The 27,852-nt window shown below is 43.6% G+C and overlaps 1 protein-coding gene across 1 annotated transcript; it reads right to left on the reverse strand.

Moving 5' to 3' along the window:
• Positions 1 to 1,471: 1,471 nt before the first annotated feature.
• Positions 1,472 to 27,852, reverse strand: LOC120404118 (olfactomedin-4-like). Its single transcript, XM_039536120.1, has 4 exons — positions 27,732 to 27,852; positions 8,848 to 9,060; positions 7,224 to 7,377; positions 1,472 to 3,359 (listed from the first exon to the last, which is right to left on the reverse strand). Exons 1-4 carry the CDS (start codon positions 27,810 to 27,812, stop codon positions 2,632 to 2,634), a joined length of 1,176 nt encoding a protein of 391 aa, XP_039392054.1. The 5' UTR covers positions 27,813 to 27,852; the 3' UTR covers positions 1,472 to 2,631.

The raw sequence follows: 27,852 nt of genomic DNA on the forward strand, positions 1-27,852 counted from the left end.
AGTCTCTAAGATCTAGAGTCACCATTAGTGTCTCTCCTGAAGACAGACTCCATCAGCAGGGGATACCACCATCATGGCACATGCTTCATTTTGCCATGTCTGGGTGCGGGAGGTGGGAGCAGCCCCATGCAGCTTGAGTTAGTTTGATCAGTGGAAGAGCTGAAGCACATGACATCCTTTACCTTGTTCTCCCCTCTCCACTCTCTGGGTTACCTATCAAGGAGGCTGCTCTTTGTCCCCTAATCTCCAGAGCCAGGGGCTCTGATCTGATCCAGCCCCATCAGTGTCTGCAGGCAGAGCTTGGGTTGAGATGTCCCTGAGTCCCACTGGGCATGTTCCAGGGGGCAGGTGAGCTGCACTCTAGGATCTGCCCAAGCAGCTTCTCCTCTCTCCCCCAGACCACGCTGTGAGACGGGGCACACACAGAGGAGCTGACTCTCATGGAAGCTGTGGCCTGAGCAGTCCTGGCTTCCTGCTCCCTAATGTTGGGGGTGGATCCTTTCCCAGGAGAACTCCCTGCTGTTAGTGTAGGTCCTGTGTCCTGGAGCACAGTGAGTGTGTGCGGGAAGGAAATGTTGCACTGTTGCCAAAGCCCACGACTGTATTAGGAGTTTCTAAAGTCCCAGCTCCTGGAGTCCAGAAACTGCATGAGAGTCTCAGCCTTCATTTAAACACAGAGATGTTCAAACCCTCGTGGTTGTGGACAAAAGCTTGAAAACAAAGGACCCCAAAAAGACTGTGACACAGCAGGCAAAAGACAAGAACCCAAACGTATTGCTTTAAAACACTGCATGATTTTTAAGCCAGTTTCATGATTCTGGGACCTGATTCATGATGTTTCAACTATTGAGGTTGGCAAGAGAGACACTCGTCCCAGACAATCTTGAGCTGCACATCATGCCCACAGGGGTTGTCCTACTAGAGCAGCTGCACACCACAGTGTGTTCCCAGGGCTTCCTGTAAGCCTCTGAGGCCTGGTTCTACCTTCACTCCTCCAGCAACTGCCAGCTCAGGACAGTGTTCTCTACCCTGAAAAGCTAAAAGCTGAGAGATGGTTACAATCCTGTGTGAGAGGTTTTGAGCCATTGGAAGTCTGATTGCTCTGTCTCCATGGAGAAATCAGGCATCTGGACTGGTCCAGAACATCAAAGAGAGAATGTGCATAGTGACGGCTTTCATCACACCTAGGGTTAGGAGGCTTTTGTTTCAATCAAGTATTGCTCAGCCAATTATCTGCCTCTGAACACTTCAAAGAGAAAATGTCATAAGGGGTAAACAGGTTAAGGACCATGCTCCAGGGGCCCCGAAAAACTCTTGCAAATTGCCCCACTTGTCCCCACCTCTGGGTGGCCCTGGGTCAAGCTGGCTTCTTGATGCATCCCAAAAGTTTCCCAGCTGTTGTGCAATGACAAACAACTATAGGGTTTGGATTTTTATAACACTTTATTAAACAAAAATTAATCATTCACATCTGCTGATCCAGATTATAAAACAAAGACAGAATTAATAAAAGAAAACCAGCAAACATTTACTGCATTTTCATAACTGTTCATCTAATTATTTCTGACACAATTACAGTACAGATATTGGTACAAAAATCTTATAAGTGGCATTTTAAAAATAAAGAGCATATGACTCATTCTGTCCCAACTTCAGTATTCTGTAACTGATAGATCACGTGTCAGATTCACCCCCGATGTAAGATAATTGATGCCAATGGAATTATACTGGCAATTAATTTGGCTCCTTGTTTTCAGAGTGTTTTTGAAAAGTGCTAATGGAGATTACAGTAAATTGCAGACTAAAAGGACTCCAGGACTAAATGGAACATGTAGGATGGCACAGCTTATGTTCTACTGCAGCATGTGCCATATACCAAGGGGCTTTCATTGGTCAGGCCCCCAGAACACAGTGCTAAGAAAATGCAACTGTCCAAAAATGGTTACTAAGGTTTTTTCATGAAGTGCAGCATTAGGAAAGTAATGCATTGGAGCCCTGCCATCTAAAATACATTGATGGGTTGCAAGAAGGAGCCAAGGCAACCATTTCCACAGCTTCAGCTTAACCAATGGCTGCTCTTTAAAGATCAAGTGCCAATTCTCCTCTAATTTTAATCTTTCAGTAATTGTTTGAGGGTAGTGCTTAATGTGTTATTCATGGCCTTGCATACTTTGAGCAATGATGACAAAACAGCAGTTCAGTTTCCACGTGTTATCCAAATACAGACATTCCTCCAAATGCACATCAGTGTGTGAGCAATCTCCCTATCATGATACATGTTCTGTCCATCACTAAATCATCTATTTAATCTATGTTTATAGCAGAGGCATTTCTAGTGCTCCTGCTGCCACTGTATCTGGACACCAGTTAAAAAGCTATGAACCTAATCTTGTACCAGGAATAGAGCTTATTATCCTTCAGTGGGACGCTCATGGTAATAAACCTTATGCCCAGGAGTTACTCTTCGTAGGATTAGGCCTTAATTTAACATTAACACTGTCCAAAGGGATATAAAATCAGACTTTCTGTGATCTCTAGTTGTTGTTTATATTCATATCAATGCAACACAGGTTGAAAAATAAGATTGTGTTTAACAAGGTAGCCATCATTGTAAACATACAGGACTCGGTCTCAGGGGTTATAGTTGATACTTTGAATTGTTTCTAACATTTTATCCATAATTATGCTAATTTTACCTTCCTGTTCAGTGTTTGTGTTGTATGTGTAAAATATTTCCTCTTTCCTAGTGCTGACAGGTCTTGAGGCATATAGAACACCACATATGATGAAAGCGTTGGAAATGGATGGCTTGTACTGCCTTGTATTCCAAGTATGGAGCACATCAAGTGTGGTCTCATTGAGTTTGCTAATCATAATGTTACCTGTGCTGTCCTCAGTTGAATAAATTACCCACAATCCACTTTCATCCACAGCAAAGTCCATATCTTGCCACCCAACACCAGCATAAGAGAAACGGTTACCATAAGCAGCATTCGGCAGAGTTTTCCTCACAGCCAATGTGTTTGTGTTTAAATCGAGCTTGCCCATATCTCTTGAATTATATATATTGTAATACATGAAGTTATTGTAAACTGTGGTGCCACTGCCTTCCCCATATTGAATTTTTAACTCTCTAGCATTTTTAAATAGCAGCAAATCATCATAGGAATTATGAAGTCTGTAATATTCTACGAGTCTCCCATCTGGGTTTAAAGGTGCAATCCAGTATAAGTCCTTCTGCGGAGTTTGAAGAGAGTAATCCCTACCCCAGGAACCATATTTGAAGGAAAATCCTCTCCAGTTCAGCTGTACAACATAGGGCTGGCTGATATTCACAATTCCACCATGACCACAGCTGCCTGTAAGCAAAGAGAAAATGCAGGCTTTTCAAATGGCATGATTAGGAGAGAGGATTTAGTGTGTGTGCTTTATAAAAATCAGCATTGTTGCAAGAACAGAAATACATATCTTTGTCAAAGATTTTCCTTGCACCATGTAAACAGCACATGCATTTCAGTTCTGTAGCAGTTCCAGTCTGACTGAAATACAGTGGTCATACCACTAGAACTGGGATCATACTGAAAAAACAGCCAACAGTCCAGCAACACATTTTAGAGATCTCAATTTTTAGTTGGTACTCACTTGCAGTAAATAAGTGATTAGCTTCTGTTTCAGATAAGTGACCAGTTTTCTGTTTCCACCTATTCTATGCTTTCCACCCCGCTGGGCTGGGAAATCACATAGAAAATATAATTTCAGAAGCATTTTAGGTCATTTTCTTCTGCAGTGGAGCACAGTTCTGGAAATATGGGAAACGAGAAGGAACATCTTGTCTCACTGTACCTCTGTGAGTTTTAGAAGGTGGAGGGAGAATTAGCAGCACTGGCTCGAGAGGCTCATTTCAGATTACCAAGCTACTGTCAAAATAACCACTTTAAAACAATACTTCAGAGAGCCTTTCATCTGAGGCTCTCAAAGCAATTCAAATATTAATGATCATAGCCTCTCAATAGCTCCCCAGTTTACATGTGAGGTAACTATAAAGTGACAATACAACCTATTTCAACCAGGATAGTCTTGTTTTTTCTTATGATGCCCCAGGATAATTGAAATATCCTGTGTTTTTTTTTCCATTTAATCAGCCAAAATATTTGGGTTTTTTTATAGCTACACAATGCTTGTTCGAGATGCATTGCTATGCTGAGTAGAATTTGCACTGTTTACTGAGAATAAACAGCCCAGTGGAATGAGCTTTCAGGGTAATGAACAATGTCCGGAATGAAGAGAACTTGAATGAAAGTAAACGCTATCAAAGCTGTTCCTTTGCTCAGAGCAACTGTTGATGACACTTGTTCAATGTTTCACAATAAATGCAGAACATTAAAGTATTGGAAAAAATCCTCCACTCCAAAATATGCAGGTCTCCGTGGGTCAGAAGCTGGCAGTGGTGACATCAGCATACTTAAAAATAAAAGTTTCCTTTTGTCTGACTCTCTGCAGCCCTAAAAGATGTCCCCTTGAATGTGTGTCAGTTTTTTCCCTTTAAAAGCATGGTCATCTGAGACACGTGTTAAGTGACCTGCACAGTCACACAGCAAGTGAATCATAGAATCATAGAATTTGAGATCAGAAGGGACCATTATGATCATCTAGTCTGACCTCCTGCAAGATGCAGGCCACATAAGCCGATCCACCCACTCCTTAAGCAAGCGACCCCTGCCCCATGCTTCGGAGGAAGGCGAAAAACCTCCAGGGCCACTGCCAATCTACCCTGGAGGAAAATTCCTTCCCGACCCCAAATATGGCGGTCAGCTGAACCCCGAGCATGCTGGCAAGACTCTCCAGCTATACCCTCTGGAAAAAGGCTAACAATATCCTATCATTGACCCATTGTACTAATTACCAGTGTGGCACTTAATTGACCTATTGACTAAGCCCGTTATCCTATCATACCATCTCCTCCATAAACTTATCCAGCTTAATCTTAAAGTCATGGAGGTCCTTCGCCCCCACTGTTTCCCTCGGTAGGCTGTTCCAGAATTGCACTCCTCTGATGGTTAGAAACCTTCGTCTAATTTCAAGCCTAAATTTCCTGACTGACAATTTGTATCCGTTTGTCCTCGTGTCCACATTAGCACTGAGCTGAAATAATTCCTCTCCTTCCCTGGTATTTATCCCTCTGATATATTTAAAGAGCGCAATCATATCTCCTCTTATCCTTCTTTTGGTTAAGGAAAACAAACCGAGCTCCTCAAGTCTCCTTTCATACGACAGGCTTTCCATTCCTCGGATCATTCTAGTGGCCCTTCTTTGTACCCGTTCCAGTTTGAGTTCATCCTTCTTAAACATGGGAGACCAAAACTGCACACAATACTCCAAATGAGGTCTCACCAACGCCTTATATAATGGGACTAGCACCTCCTTATCTCTACTAGAAATACCTCGCCTAATGCATCCCAAGACCGCATTAGCTTTTTTAACGGCCACATCACATTGCCTACTCATAGTCATCCTACGATCAACCAGGACTCCTAGGTCCTTCTCCTCCTCCGTTACTTCCAACTGGTGCGTCCCCAGCTTATAACTAAAGTTCTTGCTAGTCATCCCTAAATGCATAACCTTACACTTCTCACTATTGAATTTCATCCTGTTACTAATACACCAGTTTACAAGGTCATCCAAATCTCCCTGGAGGATATCCCGATCCTTTTCCAAATTGGCAATACCTCCCAACTTCGTGTCATCCGCAAACTTTATCAGCCCACTCCTACTTTTGGTTCCGAGGTCAGCGATAAATAGATTAAATAAAATCGGACCCAAAACCGAACCTTGAGGAACTCCACTGGTAACCCCCCTCCAACCCGACAGTTCACCCTTCAATATGACCCTCTGCAGTCTCCCCTTTAACCAGCTCCTTATCCACCTCTGGATTTTCATTTCGATCCCCATCTTTTCCAATTTAACCAGTAATTCCTCATGCGGTACCGTATCAAACGCCTTACTGAAATCAAGATATATTAGATCCACCGCATTTCCCTTGTCTAAAAAATCTGTTACTTTCTCAAAGAAGGAGATCAGGGTTGGTTTGGCACGATCTACCTTTCGGAAAAATGGCAGTGCCAAGACCAGAACCAACATTAGAACCAACATTTCCTAACTCAAAATCAGGCGCTTTAACCACTAGACAATGCTCCCTCTTAGAGGTGAAATAAAGTTTACCTGCAAGACCTGAGTTTCATGTTTCTATTAATTGATCAATTGAGGGCACTAGCTGATGATATCAAATCAGTGCAGAGGTTGCACATGCTCTAGTGGATAGGGTGTCTGACACAATCACTTCTATTTTATCTGTTCAGTGAATATCATTTGATGACTGGTTTGCAAGCCTATGTGAAAAGAGTTGCTGGGATTAGTCTATTCCTAATGGAGAGGTGGCCACAGCACAAATATCATCATTGCCGCCTTATTAGCATTGAGAACAGAGATAAATAAACAAAGACAGAACCAGATTCAGCAAAGCATTTAAACACGTGTTTAAGTGCTTTATTGACTGGGAATGGACCATTGAGGCCTGGGACCTCATTTCCAGATATAGCACACAATGCAGGCATGGAGCTGTGACTCTGCAAATGATAATTAGGATGGCTAAGAACATGGCCTCAGTACTTGGCACAAATACGGATGTTTGGAAGTGCTCATACCTCAGCTAATGCAGTGCAAGAAAAATAATGCACATGATGCAAAGTGGCTTGCAACCTACCAACTCCATAAATCAATTTGAGCCATTCGCCTTACATCTCTATTGTTTATTGCTACCTCTGGCATTATGGTTTGTTCTTAACTGTCAACATATTGAATCTATTACTGAACTTAACTCACAGCAATCTTATTTCAAAATTAAATGGATATTAATGCTTCTATAAGTCTGATTTGTTTCAAATAATATTGCTGGTACTGAGGTACTACTAAGAGAGTTTGGATGAAGGGCAAAACATTACTTTTCATACCTTTGTACTATTTTCCAGCTTTTTCCACTTGAAAAACAGTAGGAGTATGTGAAAGTGTTTGTTTCCTGCCCTCATCTTTTGTATCAGCCTGTTACTGAAATGTTAGTACGTCTGGCAAATTTTCCAAGACTTGTGATTTATTGTCATTTCATTTAACTCAGTCTTCTTCCTACTTCTCCCATCCCTTCTCGTGTGATTTATACATGCAATGCTTACCTGGTGGGAAATAGGAGGGTGTTGTGGTTTTATTTCTGTGTTTTTCACATTCCGTCAAGCTATTCTGGAGAGTCACAATTTCTCGACGGATTGAAAGGATATTGTTTTTGTCCAATGATTCCAGATCATTTACCATGAGAGTCAGATTCTTGATCTAGAGAAATAAAAATTCAGCATGACTTTAAATTACAGTCAACTTTATTTCACACACATTTTAGGCTCGATTTATCATTTCAAAAAAAGTGCTGCAGAACAAGTTTTAGGAAATATTCCCTAGAATAAGTTTTAGCATGAACATCTGGTCTCAAGCTAATGTCTGTAACTACAAGAAAATGTTTGTGATTTTAGCACTCAGTTATATATCATAATGCTAAAGATCACCCAGAAATGTCCAGTAAGGCTTACTTGGTTATTAACTGTTACCGTGTAGTAGGGTGGACACCCACTTCTCCCTGAGAGGGCTGGAAAACAGCCCTGGAGAAGGCTGCAGCTCTAAAGGCTGGGCTGATTGGGGAAGCAGTCAGAGCTGGGCCATGCCCCAATCAGGCCACAGCAGGCCTGTATAAAAAGGCTGTGAGCCAGGTGCTCAGGCAGTCTCTTTCTCTAGCTGTAGAGGGAGAAGGGTCTGGCTGCAGGGAGCTAGAGCCAGGGTACCTGAGTGGAGCAGGGCTGGGGAAAGGCAGAGGAGCTGGGGAGGTCCAGCCTGGAAAGCCCCAGGCTGTGGCCTAGCATAAGGCCCAACAGGTACTGGGGGTTGCAGAGGGCAGCCCAGGGGTACGCAAAGGCAGCAGGTCCAAACCCAACCTTGCCAGTGATGAGTAAGCTGATCCTGCAGTCTGTCCCAGGGCATGGGGGCTTGATGATGACTGGCAGTAGTCATATACTGAAGTGAGGTGGGGATAGTAGGTGAAGGTTCCCTGGGGAGGGGAGACCCTAAGACAGATAAAGGGGCACTAGGTCCTGGGAGGAATATGGGGGCCAAGAGGCAGCTGATCACCCGCCTGCAGAGGGTGCTCCAGAGTTGGAATGAGCTAATTCCCAGAAGTCACCGCAGGAGGTGCCGTGGGGTGAGTCTGCATGATTACATACTGGTAAATGATTTCAGCCTTGCAGACGTGTCTTGAATGTTTACCTGCCCAGATAAATAATCTACTCATTTAATGTTGAAGACAGTGAATAAACTAATGATATTTTACTTACCATCAAAAGCAATTATTCAATCAGGTGAGTGATAACAAATTTGAGAATTTGATTTATTGAATATTGGGAAGAGGTTCTTGATTTTATATTGATTGGGTCACTACTCTAAGAAGTTAAGTTTTTAATTATTTGTTGGAACACAGAAGCTTTCAGGCATGGGTGCCCATAAATCAATATTATAATAATGTAGACGGTATATTTATTTAATATAGCAGCATCCAAGAACTTTAGCTTTCAGTCACACAAATGATAAAAATTGCCATTTTTTGTCACATATGAAGAAACATGCTAACATGCTCACGGCCAAGATTTGCTTTAATTTACACTGATTTAAATCCAGAGTAACTCCACTGACAATAGTAGAGACATTCCAAATTTCAGTGATATAACAGAACTGAATGGCAGAATAACCCTCATACTCTACCTCCACATATAGTTGTTCAACAATCACATTGCTTCCAACAAGTGTGGATTTCAGCTGAGTGACCAGTCTCTCCATTTCGTTGATTTCCAGTTTCAGTAACTGAAAGTCCAACTCTGTGTAAGAAACACTGGTTGACTCCATATATTCCACCTTGATCGTTAGGTTTTGGATTTTCTGTTCATACATTTCAATTGCTTTAGTATATTGGCTAACCTAAAAAAACAAGCAAATTTTCAAGTTCAGTTTAGCAAATATAACAAGCATGTTTGATATCGTGGAAGCCAGTAAATAATTAACAAGGTTTGAAGAGATCTTAATGAATGTTAGTTAGCAAGAGTCAGGCCATACTGTGACCCTTATGACGTGAGATTTGTAGAAGCAAGATAATGTAAGACAGAGTGAACTGTGTGAAAGTATTACGACCTTGCAATGTGCAGTCTTGCTTTTTCTAGTAAGATAGCAGAAAAGCTTATGTATAAACAAAATGTAGTTGTTGCTTTTTACTGTCTGTATTATTGCTAGTGTCGAAGAAAAACTCAGTTCTCACTTTTTGTTTGGATGCAGCAAAATCAAATACTTTATTATTTCTCCAGTAATTACCATGGAGGGAGAGAGTGCCATAGGACACAGGGTCCTGGACAGGTCTCTCAACTGGTAAACAATCACAGCAAGCCTTTATACCTTTTACAGACAATTTCTAGCAATAATACAGACAGTAAAAAACAACAAATACATTTTGTTTATACATAAGCTTTCCTGCTATCTCACTAGAAAAACAAGACTGCAAGACTGCACATTGCAAGGTCGTAATAACTTTCACACAATTCACTCTGTCTTACATTATCTTGCTTCCTCACGTCACCAGGGTCACAGTTAACCTAACTCATGCTAACTAACATTCATTAAGATCTCTTCAAAACCTTGTTAATTATTTACTGGCTTCCACACTAGAAATTGTCTGAAACAACGGTATAAAGGCTTGATGTAATTGTTTACCAGTTGAGAGACCTGTCCAGGACCCTGTGTCCTATGGCACTCTCTCCCTCCATTGTAATTACTGGAGAAATAATAAAGTATTTAATTTTGCTGCACCCAAACAAAAAAGCGAGAACATAGTTTTTCTTCGACAATTTGGGGGCTCGTCCGGGATGGCAACGCCCACGGACCCACAGACAACTACTACGGATCATTCCCCTTCGAACCCCATGGCGCCACATGAGAGGTATGAGACCTTTTGAAATCTCTATTGGGGTATCGGAGGAGGACTTTCCGTGAGGACGTCTGTCTCTGTTGGGCTCACGCCATCTGAACTTATTGACTGTGCTGCAGGATCAGATGCAAAGTGGTATTGGGGAGAGGCCCCAATAAGGTTAGTTTATAGCAGTACTGGGAACTGCTGAGTTGGCCAAGGAAATGCATAAGATAATGCATAAGGTAATGCATAGGTAAATGCATTAGAATGCACCGGTGCTGAGGGGTTTTTACCGCCTCAAGAGGGGTTGTCATACCGCCTCATGGTATTGGTCCGGACCAGGTAAAGATGCATCATGGTTAAAAAAAAAAAAAAAAGAGAGATAAAAAGGTTGAAAAAGGGTTAAAAAGAAAAAGAAAAAGGAAGAAAAAGAGGCCTTGGTGTGTGTGTGTGTACACCAGTGTGAGTGGCTGTTACCGGGCTAGCCCGGTAACTAGTGGATCTTTAGGAGATCCGACCCACGGTGGGCTGACTCAGCCTGGCATAGTCCGGCGAGGAAGCTGCCTGGGTCTAGGGGTGTGTGAACCCATCTTCCCTCCCCTTTCCCTTCCGTGTGGGCTACTGACAGTCTGATCATCTCCTTAGTAGAAAATGGGTAAGGGACTGTCTAAATATTCCACCTCACCCCCTAAGGGTGCCCCAGCATATTACATGTACGTACATTATGGACCTAAAACCTGCAGGTATTTAAATGATTGGAATCTGTACACGCGTGAAAATTCATTTAAACAATGCCCATTAGAAGGTACCTTCAATCTAGATAAGATCATATATCTCAGTGGAGCTTTAATCACAAAGAAAAACCTCTGTCACAGTGTGAGCAATTTGTCTAGGAACGGGTTAATTTGAAATTCGGCTTAGCCCTGAGATAAAGGAGAAGTTGTTTTGTGTTCAAGGTCATGAATTAGTACGGACTATGCTAAGTGCAAAGAAAACTGCTTTCAGCCCCAGCTGCTTGTGGAAAATAGAGACAGGCAAACCAAAGGCACTACAAGTTACAGAATTGGAATTATATTTGCAAAGCTTAACTTCCCAGTGAGACATGTGTGAGTATTAAAGTGGTTTAAGGCTTGGGGCATTCATATTTTTCCCGAGTGATGTGGGAGCATTCCCAACACTCTCCATTGTTGTTTTATTATTTTTAATGAAGCTTTAAAATTTGATTATATGCTCTGTTGGTCTGATCACCTGACATGAGGGATAAATTAGTAACAGGAATTTGTCACGGTTTGGTGAGCAATTAAGAATGGGGGGCACTGCAGAATTTACACCATCTATCTGTTTTACCCTTGTTAGTTTATGTTTGCTTTGTTTGGTACTGTTGGTGTTATGTGTTAAGAATAGCATGATTATAGGTGAGCTCTAATAGAATAAGGAAACACTATTTGGTTTTGGTGCACTATTTAGCTTTGGCTCTGTTTTGTTTAACCGGTTACTGATGTTTTTCTGCTCTGTTCATTTGGGCGTTAGGTGTGTGAGCTAACAATTCTCTGGTTGTTTTTTCCATTTAACCTACAAAGGACACTTTTACTCTTCAATTATACACCTTTTTCATACCATGAACACATAGGGTGACCAGATGTCCCGATTTTATAGGGACAGTCCTGATTTTTGGGTCTTTTTCTTGTATAGATTCCTATTACCCCCCACCCCCATCCTGATTTTTCACATTTGCTGTCTGGTCACCCTATGAACACATAAACAGTACTGTTATACAGTACAGAAGTATTATCATTCAATGTATGCCACATATACCCTTTCACTAAAATAACCTTATTACAGAACTTTGGAAGAACAAGCCAGGACAAGCACACCCACTTTGAGAAGTTCACTTAATATAACTTCTTGTCCAATAGCTATCCACCATCCCCAGCCCTCTGGCTAAAAGTCTGAGGTAGCCAGAAGGATCCCTCGTACAATATGGGGAGTGGGTTAACTTTTCATGTCCTTGCTTCCAAAGACTGTCAGTATGCAAATTTTAACAACAATTCTCAATTAAAAGATTTGGCCAAATGTTTTCCCATTTATCTGGTTCTGTGGGGAAGATATTTTTGCTGTATCTTTTTGCAGATGCCTTCTACTTTATTCTAAATGTATGTAAATTTCACTACAGTCGTATTTCGGCTACATTTGGCCAATGTCGTTTCTTTCTCTTACTTAAGAAAATGTATTAGACTTTAGTATATCACATTTTTCTGATGTAACCAAACACTTTGTATTCTAAGTTGAACAAAACAAGTATCTGCATCTCAATCAGTTAGGTAATTAGCATTAACACAGATGCTTTCTGGCTTGCTTTTTTTTTACTGTTAACTCCTGCTTTTAAACACTGACAGAAAACATCACCTCTTACAGTGCCGTTAGAGCTTAATACAATTTTAATTACATAGCACTGTATCCATTTTTCAGCTAATTCAACAAAATTGGTCACAGCCAAATTATTACAATCTAATAAATTATTTGCCTGAATTTATTCACAAACATGTCAAAGACACCAAAAACTGTTCTCTTTAGCATTTTCACAAAGTTCAACTGCTGTTCCCTCTAGCAACTATGGAGTCAACTTTTCACTTTCCTTAAAAATCACTTGCTTGTCTCCCAATAGTCACTTTTATCAACTCAAATCACCATTCCAAATATCCTCTTGAGTATGTGAAATCCTCATGCTTATTTTCACTTACACCTTCTTTCCACTACACCCTCAAAAATTTCCAACCTGTTTTCCAATCTCTCTGTCTGTTGCCTGCCCGTCTGGGCCCGATCCTTTTTTCCTCACTGAATCGTCCCGTCCATGGACACTAGCTTGTTCCACAACCAGTTCTTAGCTAGGAGGGTGGGCTACTCAACTAGCCCCCACCCTTCTGGTCTTGTCCCCAAAACATTTCTACTCACAAGACTACCTGAGTCCTTCCTAGTAAGGCTTGCCACCTGGGCAAAAATACATGGCCATTCACTTAACACATAATCCAAACCCCTTTGGGGGTCTACCCAGAGACCCACCCATTTGTCTGCTGACACTTAAACAGAAAAGAAAATTACACAGAGAGCAAAGAAAATTACAGTCTAAGCCAGATTTTCCTACTTCTATTACATTGTCCGCTACGGGGGGGGGGGCGGGACTGTAAAATCTCAGGACAACCTCAGAGCTTCATCGCACACATGGCTTCCACCCTGAGGAATTACGAACGAGAAGTTCAGTTCATAAAGGAGTTATGTGCAACTCACTGCCCTCACCACCCACAGTCTGCTGGGACAGTGGAACGCCGGAACGGGACTTACAAAAAATAAACTGGCCAGGATTTGTGCTGAGACATACTTAAAGTGGCCAGATGCCCTTCCTTTGGCACTGATGTGTATGAGAACCATTCCCAATCGAACGACTGGACTCAGCCCTCATGAAATTTGACAGGACACCCAATGCTGACTACCAACTGCACCCCCACTAACCCCAGCTCAGATGGACATTCATTTGCTGGATAACATAATGCTTAAATATTGTCAGGCACTAATGAAATGTGTTAAGTCTTTTTATGCACAGGTGATGGAAGCACTACCAAAGGATCCTGTGCAACCTTGCCACTCATTGGAACCAGGAGCCTGGGTCTACATAAAGATCCCTCAGCGAAAGACTGCCTTGGCTCCACGCTGGAAAGGCCCTTTCCAAGTCCTGCTGACTACCGACACCGCTGTGAAGTGCCACAGACTGACTGCTTGGACCCAGGATTCTCACTGCAAAAAGACCCCTCCACATCAGGAGAATTTTCCTATTGATGATTAGCCTATTCTTTCTTCTAGTTCTACTGTGCTTCTGGACAGCAGGGAAAAAGCTCCCTTGTCCACTGACAGACCAACTGTGCCTTTAGACTTTTCTAGAAAAAAGCAAAGCCATTACAGGGTGATATGTGCTGGCAACCTCTCCCCTGTAGGATGCTAAACCTCGATTGTTTTGGGAAAGAAGAAGAAACACTCATTCCACTGACATTGCCAAAGTCCAGGAATTCCTGACTGAAACGGACACTGAGAACTGACCCTGGTGAAGAAACAAAGAATTACATACTGGCAGGAAGAAATTTGTGGGACCCATGCTTGGGACTGTGGTATTAATTGGATTTTGGGGTTTATTCTACAGGCTGCGCCCTGTGTTCTGGATAAAACCTTCAGTATGTATTGCCCTCCCTAATTGGATTTTACCTGACATTGCCCTTATCCAGTTTTCTACATACCCAGATTGCTCACAAGAGGCTACCATTAGATTAGCACAACAAAAAGGCCTGGGTTATTTCCTCTGGACAAAAAGGGAATTGACCAGATCCCTGTGGGCTGGGGCCAATAGTGTAGTAGCCATTTGGACTATTCTTCCAGGCCAAGAATATGATAAGAAATTGGGGCAACTAGAAAAGGCCACTAGTCTTATTTTTGAAGCTCAGCTATCTTAAGTACAGGCTGGAGTTGGTGAGTTACATGTCATTTCCACCCTTAGTTCTATGACCCAGAAGTTACTGACAGAGATGGTATTGAATATCACTGAGGCTGGGAAGGCATTGCAGTGGGATCTGGACTAGACTTGGCCCACTGCCCTTCCAGACACGTCAGGAGTACCATCTGATCTGTGGTCATGAAGACATACTTGGACACTTTCTGGATGGAAGTGTGCACATTCACAGTGCTCCTTCCAAGCATATGGACCGGTTAGGGTGGGTGTGGGCTCCCACATACCGAATCCTGCTGGGTCCATGGGGAGGATGCCTGTGGGACTGTAATTGTTTACCGAGACATCTGAGGAAATTAGACCACCTGGTATCTCCAACTGATTTCTAGACAGTACCCCTAGAATGACACCTGACATTTTGGATAAGATTAGAGAGTCAATGGACATTTTGGCCGTTAGAACCACCACAGCTCAGTGTATCTATAAACTGAAGCTAGGGGAAGTTGTCACTGTTTATGACAATATTTGTTGAGAGGGTGGAGGTCAAGGAACTACCCTGATGGGACACCCATTTTTTTCAAGCTAATGATAGCTGTGTGTGCGTTAATGCCACCACTTTACAAGATATACATATTGATCTTACGACTGCTGCAGGCAATTATATCATTTACTGGCCTGCAGATAGAATGCAGATAGAATATTGCAAGTAGCTCTTAGATTTTAGGTATATTTTGATTGGACTAGAATAGTGCCTGATCGGTTTCAAAATTTGCTTTCATTGTTACCAAAGGTTCAAAGAATCTTTGAATTGCAAGGGCAAATTCCCATACTTTAGAATATATATCAAGCTGGAAGGAATGCCTTTCATACAGCTTATAGAGTGTTTACTTTATGTACTAGGTATGATGTTTTGTGCTTTGTGTTCACGATTGTACAACAGCCCCATTATATTATTCCTATAGGATTGTTGTTATTTGTAGTGTTGTTAGTTAATTTAGGATTATATTATTGTTGTTGTTGTTGTAAATAACGTAAGAATAGCAATACCTTTCATGTTCATGCTAATCATGCATTGTCATTACGTCCCATGACGGTTGACATGTTTGCTGTAGAATCTGAAGTCCATGGTTTCATGCGAATTGAGATTTGAAATTGTTTGTTGTACTAGAAGTACAAAAGGGGGGAGTGTGGAAGCCAGTAAATAATTAACAAGGTTTGAAGAGATCTTAATGAATGTTAGTTAGCAAGAGTCAGGCCATACTGTGACCCTTATGACGTGAGATTTGTAGAAGCAAGATAATGTAAGACAGAGTGAACTGTGTGAAAGTATTACGACCTTGCAATGTGCAGTCTTGCTTTTTCTAGTAAGATAGCAGAAAAGCTTATGTATAAACAAAATGTAGTTGTTGCTTTTTACTGTCTGTATTATTGCTAGAAATTGTCTGAAACAACGGTATAAAGGCTTGATGTAATTGTTTACCAGTTGAGAGACCTGTCCAGGACCCTGTGTCCTATGGCACTCTCTCCCTCCATTGTAATTACTGGAGAAATAATAAAGTATTTAATTTTGCTGCACCCAAACAAAAAAGCGAGAACATAGTTTTTCTTCGACAATATTATCTTTACATCTGTGCAATCTCACTGGGACTGCATGTGCATTACTGAGGGCAGAATTTCATTCATAATCCTCACTTTTTTTATTCCTCACTGTAACAAGGGAAACAACATTGTGAGCAACCCCTCATGGCCAGAAGTCACCCTGCAACACCTGCCTCTATTTCCCCCACAAGGGCCCCTTATTCAGACTCCACCCTCTTTCTCTGAGGTCAAAATACCCGTCCTTGGGGCTTGGGTTTATTCACAAAATATAAACTAAAAATAAAAATCAGAGTCCCAAATTAACATCAAACAAGCAAATGTTTCTCTTCCTGCTCCCAAGCATCCCTGCCTGGACAGCTTTTGCTGTCTTTCCCCATCTCTCTCTGGGTATGTCTACACTATGAGATTATTCTGATTTTACATAAACCGGTTTTGTAAAACAGATTGTATAAAGTCAAGTGCACGCGGCCACACTAAGCACATTAATTCAGTGGTGTGCGTCCATGTACCGAGGCTGGTGTCGATTTCCGGAAATGCATCTACTTTTCTGATCAGGATGATTGAAAAGGATGTTGCCATCATGGAGAAATGGAGTCAAACGTCTTGCTCTGGACAGACAGCAGTGGGAAAAATGGTTTGCCTCATGTGCCACTAGGAGATTCTAAAGTTAAAGCTAGGAGATGCTAAAGCTGAAAAACAAAGCTATATCTCTGAGGGTACGTCTACACTACGGGATTATTCCGATTTTACATAAACCGGTTTTGTAAAACAGATTGTATAAAGTCGAGTGCATGAGGCCACACTAAGCACATTAATTCGGCAGTGTGCATCCATGTACCAAGGCTAGTGTTAATTTCTGGAATGTTACACTGTGGGTAGCTATCCTGTAGCTATCCCACAGTTCCCGCAGTCTCCCCTGCCCATTGGAATTCTGGGTTGAGATCCCAATGCATGATGGGGCAAAAACAGTGTTGCGGGTGATTCTGGGTAAATGTCGTCACTCAATCCTTCCTCCTGGAAAGCAATGGCAGACAATCATTTTGTGCCCTTTTTCCCTGGATTGCCCTGGCAGACGCCATAGCACGGCAATCATGGAGCCCGTTTTGCCTTTTGTCACTGTCACCATATGTGTACTAGATGCTGCTGACAGACGCGGTACTGCACTGCTACACAGCACCATTCATTTGCCTTTGCAAGATAGCAGAGACAGTTACCAGTCATATTGCACCATCTGCCATTGTAAATTGGTGATGAGATAATGGTTATCAGTCATTCTGTACCGTCTGCTGCTATCATGGGTGCTCCTGGCTGGCCTTGCTGAGGTCGGCCGGGGGTGCATAGGCAAAAATGGGAATGACTCCCTGGGTCATTCCCTTCCTATGCTTTGTCTAAAAATAGAGTCAGTCCAGCCTAGAATATGGGGCAAGTGTACTAGAGAACCAGAGAGCACAACCGCTCCATGTCAGAGCCCCAGAGATCCCGCAGAAATGATGAGCTGCATGCTATTCTAGGAGGTGCCCCTGCAACAACCCCACCAGTTGCTTCCCTTCTCCCCCAACCCTCCTGGGCTACCATGGCAGTGTCCCCCCCTATTTGTGTGATGAAGTAATAAAGAATGCAGGAATAAGAAACACAGACTTTTTAGTGAGATAAAATGAGGGGGAGGAAGCCTCCGGCTGCTATGATAGTCCAGGCAGGACATTAAAGGGTAGGGGGGAGAGGAGACCAGCTTTCCGCTGCTATGATAGTCCAGGCAGTACAGAATCTTTTCTTTAGACATGAGGGGGAAGAGGGGCTGATAGAGGGCAGCCCCCAGTTGCTGTGATGAGGACGGTTACCAGCCATTCTGTACCATCTGCTGGGAATGACCAGGAGTCATTCCTATTTTTACCCAGGCGCCCCCGGCCGACCTCACCAAGGCCAGCCAGGAGCACTCATGGGTTGATGACGAGAATGGATACCAGTCCTTCTGTACTGTACCGTCTGCCACCGGGGAGGGGAGAGGATGCTCTTGTTTAGCACTCCAGCACCCCGTCTACCAGCAGCATGCAGTAGACATAGGGTGACATTGAAAAAAGGCGAGAAACGATTTTTTCCCTTTTCTTTGGGGGGGGAGGGAAGGGGAAGGGTGTAAATTGAAGTCATACACCCTGAAACACCTGGGAAAATGTTTTTGACCCTTCAGGCACTTGGAGCCCAGCTAAGAATGCAAATGCTTTTCGGAGACTGCGGGGACTGTGGGATAGTTGGAGTCTTCAGTCCCCCCTCTCTCCCTCCATGAGCGTCCATTTGATTCTTTGGCTTTCTGTTACGCTTCCCACGCAGCACTGTGCTGAGTCCCTGCTGTGGCCTCTGTCTATCATAGCCTGGAGATTTTTTCAAATGCTTTGTCATTTCGTCTTCTGTAACGGAGCTCTGATAGAACAGATTTGTCTCCCCATACAGCAATCAGATCCAGTATCTCCCGTACGGTCCATGCTGGAGCTCTTTTTGGATTTGGGACTGCATCGCCACCCGTGCTGATCAGAGCTCCACGCTGGGCAAACAGGAAATGAAATTCAAAAGTTCGCGGGGCTTTTCCTGTCTACCTGGCCAGTGCATCCGAGTTCAGATGGCTTTCCAGAGCGGTCACAATGGTGCACTGTGGGATAGCTCCCGGAGGCCAATACCGTTGATTTGCGGCCACACTAACCCTAATCCAACATGGCAATACCGATTTCAGCACTATTCCTCTTGTCAGGGAGGAATACAGAAACCGGTTTAAAGAGCCCTTTATATCGATATCAAGGGCCTCATTGTGTGGACAGGTGCAGGGTTAAATCAGTATAACGCTGCTAAATTCGGTTTAAACGTGTAGTGTAGACCAGGCCTCAGGGTCCCCCTTGCCTTAGCAGGCTACTGCCAGCACTTCCTAGCTGGAATGCTAGGCTACATCTGTACTGCCCTGCAGGTTACACTAAAGTGCTGCTCTATAACTCCCTGTGTGGATGCCAGGGACTTAAACTAGCAGGTTCCTTCTTCACACAAACATAGTCCTGTTTGAAGAGGATTACATGAAGGCAAACTTGGAACCTTATGGGTTGCACCTGCAGCATCCACACGAGCGAGTTACAGTGCAGCATCTCGGTGCGCATTTCTATTCACATCCCCCATGGGCCAAACTGTTGGACAGGGTAGATTGGGGTACACAGTCTATGGCCTGTGGACCATACACAGCCAACTAGAGCATTTAATAAGGCCTGTGGCCTGCTTCAACACAATATACTAACAGCCCATTCATTAGCATTTTTTCATCATGTTTACATCATTTTAGTTTACACAGGTTGTTTCTGTGTATGATATTGTCTATTTACATATCTAAATACATAAACAAGCTGAACTTCAAATATAAATACAAGTGACTTTAAATCTTATTCAAATATGTCAAATCTGTTTGGCCCACATCAGGTTTGTGGCACTTCTGTGTAATAAGGTTGGGCACCACTGGCACAGATAAACCCTGAGTCACAAAGCCCAGGACTCTGCTGGAGCCTCCTCACTCCCAGCAGTCTTTTCTCTCCCTGAGTTTTCCCCTCACTTTAGCTTCCAGCTAATCTGTATGGGGGAAAATCACCTGATACCTGTCAGGTGTGCCTCCTTCAGTAATCAGGGCTGGCTGCCACAGCAATACCAAGTTTACAGCAGTGCCATGGGGCCCAGACCATGCTCAAAAGGGCCCCAAACCAGCCTGCTCTGTATGCATTTTGCCCTGAGGCCCTGCCAGCCTGCTGGCTCCTCTCCACTCCCAGCCCCTCCTTCCCACTCCTCTCTGATCCCTGGCCCCACCTGTCTTCTCTTCTCCGTCCCCTGGCCAGACCTCAATGTGGCTCTGGCTCTGACCAATCTTGGCCAGTTTGGGATGAGGGGGCAGTGAGGGGGCTTGGCTGGGCCCCTCCAGGCAAGAGGCTCCTGAGGGAGCCAGGCCAGGGCAGGGGCAGGCCCTTGCCTGGCTGAGTGTGCTGCTCCCAAGGGGCCGGCGCAATTCCCCATCCCGGCAATGGAACCAGCCTTGACCACGCTGCTGGCTCAGCTCAGCTGACAGTCGCCTCCCAGCAGGGCTGGTGAGTGCGGCCGGGAGTGGCACTGGGTACTTGTGGGGGTGGGGCTGTGGGGAAGGGTACTGGGCAGTGGTGGGTCACGTGGCTGAGGGAGATCTGTGTGTTGGGGCACTAGGGAGTGGGGGTTCTGGGCAGTAGTGGGGGGGCTGTGGGAAGGTGGTGGGCAGTTGTGGGGCACTGGGCAGGATGGTGGTGTGCAGGGCACTGAGCACTTGTGGGGGGCCCTGGGCTTAGCAGGTCCAGGGGATGCTGGGCCTAGAGAGTGGGGGGGTTGGGGAGAACCCAGGCCCAACCTCTTCTCCACATTCCAGCCTAGGGCCCCCAATGGCACTGGCAACAGGTAGTTTTCCTATACCACCAGAGCTATAGCCCTTCCCTGGGCTACTTTCTCAAACAGACCCTAGCAGCACCCTGACCATGCTTGTCCTCTGGCTCATTTATTGTGCACCTTCTTTCTCCCAGACTTTCTACTACACACCAACTTACTGTCAGCTCCTACCAGCCAACCTCTCTGAAAGAGCTTCCTTTTAAACTAGTCCCAGCCTGTTCTAAACAGGCTTCAGGTGACGGGATTAACCTGTTTTTCCCCTTGATGGCTTCTAATCTGTTAATTGGTTCCAGGTGTCTTATAGACACTCGTTTTCCTCTACCAGATTCCTGTACCCAATCAGTCTAGGTTTGTCACAATATTCTTGGATTTATTTCATCAAGTCCTGCCAACCTGAAGACATCCAACTTGTCCAAGTAATTCTTAACTTGTTCTTTCCCTATTTTAGCCTAAGGTCCTACCTCATTTACATAGATGTTCACTTTGTTAGTCATGCTAACTTTTTGGTGAAAACAACAAAAAGGCAATTAACACCTCAGACATTACTGTGTATTCAGCTATTGTCTTTGCCTCCTTACAGAGTAATGGGCTTCTCCTGTCATTGGTCTTCCTCTTGCTTCACATATTTGTAAAATGTTTTCTTGTTACACATTATGTCCCTAGCTAGCTTAATCTTGTTTTGCACCTTGGTCTTTCTAATTTTGAATTTCATGCTTTTTTTTTTTAATATTCATCCTCTGTAATTTGAGCTAGTTTCCACTTTTGTATGACTCAGTTTCAGGTCTTTGAAGATCTCCTGGTTAAGCCAGGGTTGTCTCTTACCATACTTCTATCTTTCCTGTGCATGGGGATCATTTGCTCTTGTGACTTTAATGTCTCTTTTAAAAACAAACAGTTCTCCTGAACTTCCCCCCTTTAGACTTCCCACAAGATCTTACCTATCAATTTTCTTTACTGAAGTCTTGAAGTCCATATGCACACAGAAAATGAGTGCCAACTGTGGCCCTCAGATACATACCATGTGCATTTCAGTGTGCACATACCTTAGGGGAGAATTTATCCCAAGTAACTTAGGACCATCATATTACAACGAGAGTCGTAACACTGAATTTTTTTGCACTGACTATTCCTTTGGCATGATCTTTTAAACTTGATGACTTTTGTGGTAAGCATAAGAGGATAGTTTTCCCTTTGCTTCTTTTATGAGAAGGAGGGAACACTACAGAGTAGCAATTGTTTTTCCAAGGTGTGAGCAATATGGCATGCATGTCAGTAAAGTGAAAAGAGTGAGCTCCACATTCTTTGATGCTGTTCTGTGTTATCCAGGTTAGGTCATGCCAAATTGGAAATGCCATGTCACACCCAAAAAAATCAGGTGTGACATGTATTTCACATCACTGATAGATGCAATACACCAAAAAAATGCAATTCTATTGCTTGTTTTGGACCCCAACTTCCTTAATGAAAGTAATACATGATTTGAGAGAGGATCCTTCATAGAAATTGCATTTTTTGGATTCTTTGTGCTAATTACATCTCCAGAGAGATTATCCATTATAAACCAATCTGATCTTCCAATGCAAACATCCATGGATCCTGAGCTGTTGTAAATTGGCATGGGTCCATAGATTCCAATGGATCTACACTGATTTACACAAACTGAGAATCAGATCTCAATCCTAGCCCTGTGTACATTCAAACTAAGGAATAATTAAATTTAGTTTTGATAGCCAAATGGTTTTCTCCATATATGGATATAAATTTAGACACTTATTTTATTTGGCAATCAACCATAGGTATGTCTAAAATCCCTTACCACTACCCAAACATGGACTAGGCCATAGAGCAAGATCCATCTTGTTGGAAGACTCAGGGCTTGGCTACCCTTACAAATTTGCAGCGCTGCAGCAGGGTGTGAAAACACACCCTCTCCAGCGCTGCAAATTGCGGCGCTGCAAAGCGCCAGTGTTGTCAAAGCCCCAGTGCTGGGAGCGCGGCTCCCAGCGCTGTCCGTTATTCCCCACAGGGAGGTGGTGTACGGACAGCGCTGGGAGAGCTCTCTCCCAGCGCTGGCGCTTTGACTACACTTAGCGCTTCAAAGCGCTGCCGCGGCAGCGCTACCGCGGCAGCGCTTTGAAGCGCTAAGTGTAGCCACAGCCTTAGATGGATTCTAGATGGAGTGCCTGGCTAATCACAAATCTGAGAGCTGGGAGACTTCTCCAGTAAACTTCTCTGTGGAGAAGATGCTTAAGGGTTGGTGACTAAACTGTGCATGTAAAGTTTGCACATGAACCCACCACATGCACAAAAATGCATTTGAAAACTGCTGAGCAAAGTTGGCAACCATATGAGAATATTGATGTGTGCAATTACCTATACCACAGGCTCAAACATTCAGGAATGTGGGTATCTACCCTGCTGCCAATATCACTTAAAACAAATGCTTTAAAAGAAAAAAAGTTAGTTAAAAATATGCCAAATCTGCAACCTGTTGAAGTCAGTGGACTACCTGCATAAGTAAGGGCTACTCGTAAGTAAGAGCTTCAGGCCTGAGCCCAGGAGTTTTGGTTCTCTCAGATGTCTTGATCTGTTTGTGCTCCCCACCCCCTTCAATTTCAGCACAAGGCAGAGGCACTACACAAGGCCTATTTGGAGTGTGCTACAAGGCCCAGTCTTTCTTCTGCCTCCAACTGTTTTTCCCCAGGTGGCCAGCCAGGCCACCTAGGCGAATTCCTCCCTCTCCACTCCAAGATGGATGCTCTGTTGCTTGGCAGTTAGACCCATTTTGCCTTAAATAGCTTGTGACTGTATCAAAATGATCTGCTCCCATCTAACAGGCCAACACACCATCTCAGAAATCTAGTACACAAACTAGATTTTGGGGTACAGATCAATATTCACCATGCATCCCACATTCAGAGCTTTGCAGTGGGGTTTGAGCAGTGCATAAGCTATGTGCTGGACCTCTGCAGAAGCACAAATGTCACTCTTAAAGAAATAAAATTCAGCTATTTTAGGCATGCATAAGAATTCTTATCTAGTTTTTCCTTCTTTGCAAGCATTGTCACAGTTACGGCCTGAAAAGGGCAGGGGGAAAATCTGTACTGTTCATTTATTGTGGCAGTTACTTGAAACTGGTATTTCTCACAGGTTTCTTGGCATGCAAGCAGACACTCCTCCAGCATGCAGCTGGACAGTGGGCAGGGCCGGCTCCAGACCCCAGCGCGCCAAGGGCGCGCATGGGGCAGCATTTTCCCGGCAGGGCGGCAGGTGGGTCCGGTGGAACTTCCGCAGTCATGCCTGCAGGAGGTCCCCCGGAGCCGTGGGACAGCAGACCTCCCGCAGGCATGACTGCAGAAGCTCCACCGGAGCCATGGGACCAGCGGACCCTCTGCAGCTGCAGGAGGTCCACTGGAGCCGCGGGACCAGCGGATCCTCTGCAGTCATGTCTGCGGGAGGTCTACCCAAGCCGCGGGACCAGCACCTCCCGCAGGCATGACTGCTTGGGGGGGGGGGGCAAATTGCTAGAGCCACCCCTGACGGTGGGACTGAAAAAATGAGGAAGCAGAAGGAAGGCATAGAAAGAAAGGATAGAGAGGAAGGGAAACTAGGATAGAAATAACATGAGCAAGCAATTCTGAGAAGCAGCAAAGAGTCTTGTGGCACCTTATAGACTAAGGTGTCTTTGTTAGTCTATAAGGTGCCACAAGACTCTTTGCTGCTTTTACAGATCCAGACTAACACAGCTACCCCTCTGAATTCTGAGAAGGTGCATGTGCCTGTGGCCAATGCACTTGCAAGTCTGACCTCCATGATCACATGGTGAGCGTGCCACCCACATGTCATATAACCCAGCCTGAGATCAAGAGAACTATTTCCAACAGAGTAATCTGCCTTTAACAGAGTCTTCATCTGTTGGCCAGGTGTGTTTGCTCTAGGGTGAGCAGACAGCAAATGTGAAAAATCAGGACGGGGTGTGTGTGGGGGGGAGGGGTAATAGCACCCTCTATAAGAGACCCAAAAATCAGGACTGTTCCTATAAAATCAGGACATTTCGTCACCCTAGTTTGCTCTTGCTATTTTATTGCATGAGCATGTTCTAGGCATTGTGGTCAAAGCACTGAAAGGCACATTCTCCCCTTCTAATGTGGTGCACAAAGAGCCATACTCCTCTCCACTGCTGGGAAGAGCTGATTCCTGCATTAGTCCCGCAGGTTCATTTTATTCTGGTAAAAGTTTCAAGTTACAGGTGAATATTGGTGAAAAAGCTACACCAATATTTTCAGCCTACAGTTTTTACTGATTTGGAATATCCAAATATCTGCCTGTGAAATTCATTTCCTATTGATTTAAGCACCCCCCACTTGTTGAATTAGCAGCCTACAATCAGGGTTGGGGGAGGTATAGCTCAGTGGTTTGAGCATTGGCCTGCTAAACTCAGGGATTGTGAGTTCAACCCTTGAGGGGGCCATTTAGGGATCCAGGGCAAAAATCTGCCTGGGGATTGGTCCTGCTTTGAGGAGGGGGTTGGACTAGATGACCTCCTGAGGTCCCTTCCAACCCTGATATTCTATGATTCAATCAGGTTGTATATCTGACTTATAATACATGTCTAGCCCCTCTTAAAGGGATGGATCCTGCAGTTCTTACTCAGGAACATCTCCCATTAGCGTCAAATGGAGTTTTCACTGAGCATGTACAGCAAGATTGACCCCCACAAGGGGATGATGAAATGCAGTTATGGCATTTGGGTCAGATCCTCAGCTGGTGTAAATGGGCAAGGTGGAAACTAACTTCCATGGAGCTACATCCATTTAAATTAGTGAGGATCTGTCTGTTACCTCAAACCTCTTTGTAAAGTGGTTCTCGGACTCAAAACCAAAATCCAACTGTTTATGATTTGCCTAGTAGTTTCAAATTTTAAAATAGTTCAGTAGACTTTTCCACGCCATAACTGTATAAAGGCAAGTCTGGGCTGCAAAATTGAATCTGGATCTGAACATCCCCAAAGGTTGAAGATGTTTGGAACCCAGAGGTTTGATTCAGACCCCGCTATCACTAGGATGAGTTGGAAGATCTTTTGCTTTTATTGTTTCATTTTGTCCATAAGCATTTTCAGGAAACAAGTGGTACATTGGGTTACACATTGAGGGTGAGAAAATCATGTCAAAGACAGCCTGAGAAATATGTTTACATGAAACAAGTAAAGATGCACAGATTCAAACATCTTCAGTTCTGCCCCATCTATACATTTAAATGTATTTCAGCTCAGATGAGTGAGTCAATGCCTGGTATTTTCTTTCTACAGACAAACAATTAACTACAAAATTTTAACACCCTCATAGTTAAACTAAAATACAGTTTTTCATTTAACCCGATTTCTCTTTTCCTGGGATCACATTGGGGATCTGTCACACTAACTCGCTGCTTTATGACACTGTTTGGCTGATCAGACTCAACATAAGTGCAGTGAAACTTGGATTATGTCAAGGGTTTTTTTGTATCTGTCACTGGAGTTGAAAAGTGAGGGCCAGTTCCTGAACTGGTATGCACTGGCACAACTCCACTGACTTCAAGAAAATATCAGCTGAGGATCTGGTCACTAGAGTCCAGCTTTAAGAAAAAAAACTGCTACAGGGTTGCAAAAAGTCAGCCCACTCCTGCCATCTGTACTCAATCTTTACTCAAGCAAAACTCCCATTGCAGAATTTCACTTCAATAGGAGATTGGCTTCAGTTGGGTCTCATTTCAGTCCCCTCTGATTTGGGAGGGCCTTGCAGAATTAGTCAAAGTTTCAGGATGGGAATTACAGATCTGATCCTGTCCTTTTTGAAAGCAATTGAAATTTGGCTACTGACCACAATGAAGCACTTTAGGACCCTTAAATACCTAGTGTTTTCATGGATCATTAATGTCAAGTTCAACATTCCTCCTAAAGCAGGGGTTCTCAAACTGGGGGTTGGGACCCTCAGGGAGTCATAAGGTTATAGCATAGGGCATCACAAGCTGTCAGCCTCCACCCCAAACCCTGCTTTGCCTCCAGCATTTATAATAGTGTTAAATTAAAAACACTTGTTTATGTTTATGGGGGGTTGCACTCAGAGGCTTGCTATGTGAAGGGGTCACCAGTACAATAGTTCACTTTAGGACAGTGGTTCTAATTCATCAAGTAACTTGTGCTGAGAGGCACTGAGATTGCGTCAAGTTGCCCTTCATATCTTTACTGACAACTGAATGTGTCATTAGCTATAGTTATTTCAAAGCAAATTATTTTAACTGAGAAGACCTTCTATAGGATTCTCCCCACACATTGTTTTTTATACATCACTTCCAGTATGAGTTATGAATATTTATGGTTAGAATTTTTTAATTTACAGATGTGCCTTTAATGCTGATGAATTCAAGGACACTATTTCTTAATGTCTGGCTCCTGGAGAAGTCCAACATTTTCTCCTGGACACCTAATTTAAACCCTGAATATTCATTTACCAGCAAAACTCAAATGCAGGTTCTCCTTCTCTCGGGAAACAGTAGTCCCCTAGTGTTGCGTGTTTTGTTTTTTTTCCTTGGGGGTGGGGGAGAGAACAGATGTGAATCCTTGTAACAAGGAAGGAAAGTAGTGTAAGGGTTAGGAGTTTAACTAGAATGCATAATCCAGTAGTCATTGCTAGAGCATCAGATGTTGACAGAAAATTGTTTTTTCAACTGTTAAGGGAATGGAAGGGGTCAGGTGGTGGATTTTTGCCCATGCTTCAGCCTGGGCTAAGCTGACACTTTCTCCTTTCCCTCATTCCCTCCCATATGCTGGTTACATAAAAGTACCACAGGAGGGAGCAGTAATCATGGCTTCCTCTGCAACTGTATATAGCAATTACAGGCCAACAAGGCTGTTCCACGGTTCATAAAGAGTAGCAAAGTCCTTCCTCCATCCCTCAAAGAACACCATGTGCCTATAGGCCCAGGAATGAGGCCTGAGAATACTTGAAACACAAGGCCCTGCTTGCATGCTACAATAGTGAACATGTTATGTTTAATCACCCTTTTCCTTGTGATTTTTACATGCTCCTCACTGCAGCTACTTGGAAGACAGGCCCTGCAAGGGTCTGACTGCTGGGCTGTTTCATGTTCACTAAAAATAGGACTGGTCAGTTTTTAAAAAAGGAAACTGAAAATCCTTACTTTAGTGAGTTCTCTTTCAAATTTCTCAGAAAGCACTTGGGCTTTGATTTCCAGCATCTCGACCTTCTGCACAGGGAACATGGTGTCTGGCAGGTACACTGAGCATTGGCACGCTCCATTG

This window comes from Mauremys reevesii, linkage group 1, assembly GCF_016161935.1.
Source record: "Mauremys reevesii isolate NIE-2019 linkage group 1, ASM1616193v1, whole genome shotgun sequence".
Taxonomy (NCBI): Eukaryota; Metazoa; Chordata; order Testudines; family Geoemydidae; genus Mauremys; species Mauremys reevesii.

Bases quoted from the DNA above. Each gene is read 5' to 3' on its own strand.
- LOC120404118 (XM_039536120.1), bottom strand. From the start codon at position 27,812: ATGTTCCCTGTGCAGAAGGTCGAGATGCTGGAAATCAAAGCCCAAGTG. The intron at 9,061-27,731 runs GTAAGGATTTTC...TTGTTTTTTTAG, and splicing joins TTGAAAGAGAACTCACTAAA to GTTAGCCAATATACTAAAGC. The intron at 3,360-7,223 runs GTAAGCATTGCA...CTTTGCTTACAG, and splicing joins ACCCTCCTATTTCCCACCAG to GCAGCTGTGGTCATGGTGGA.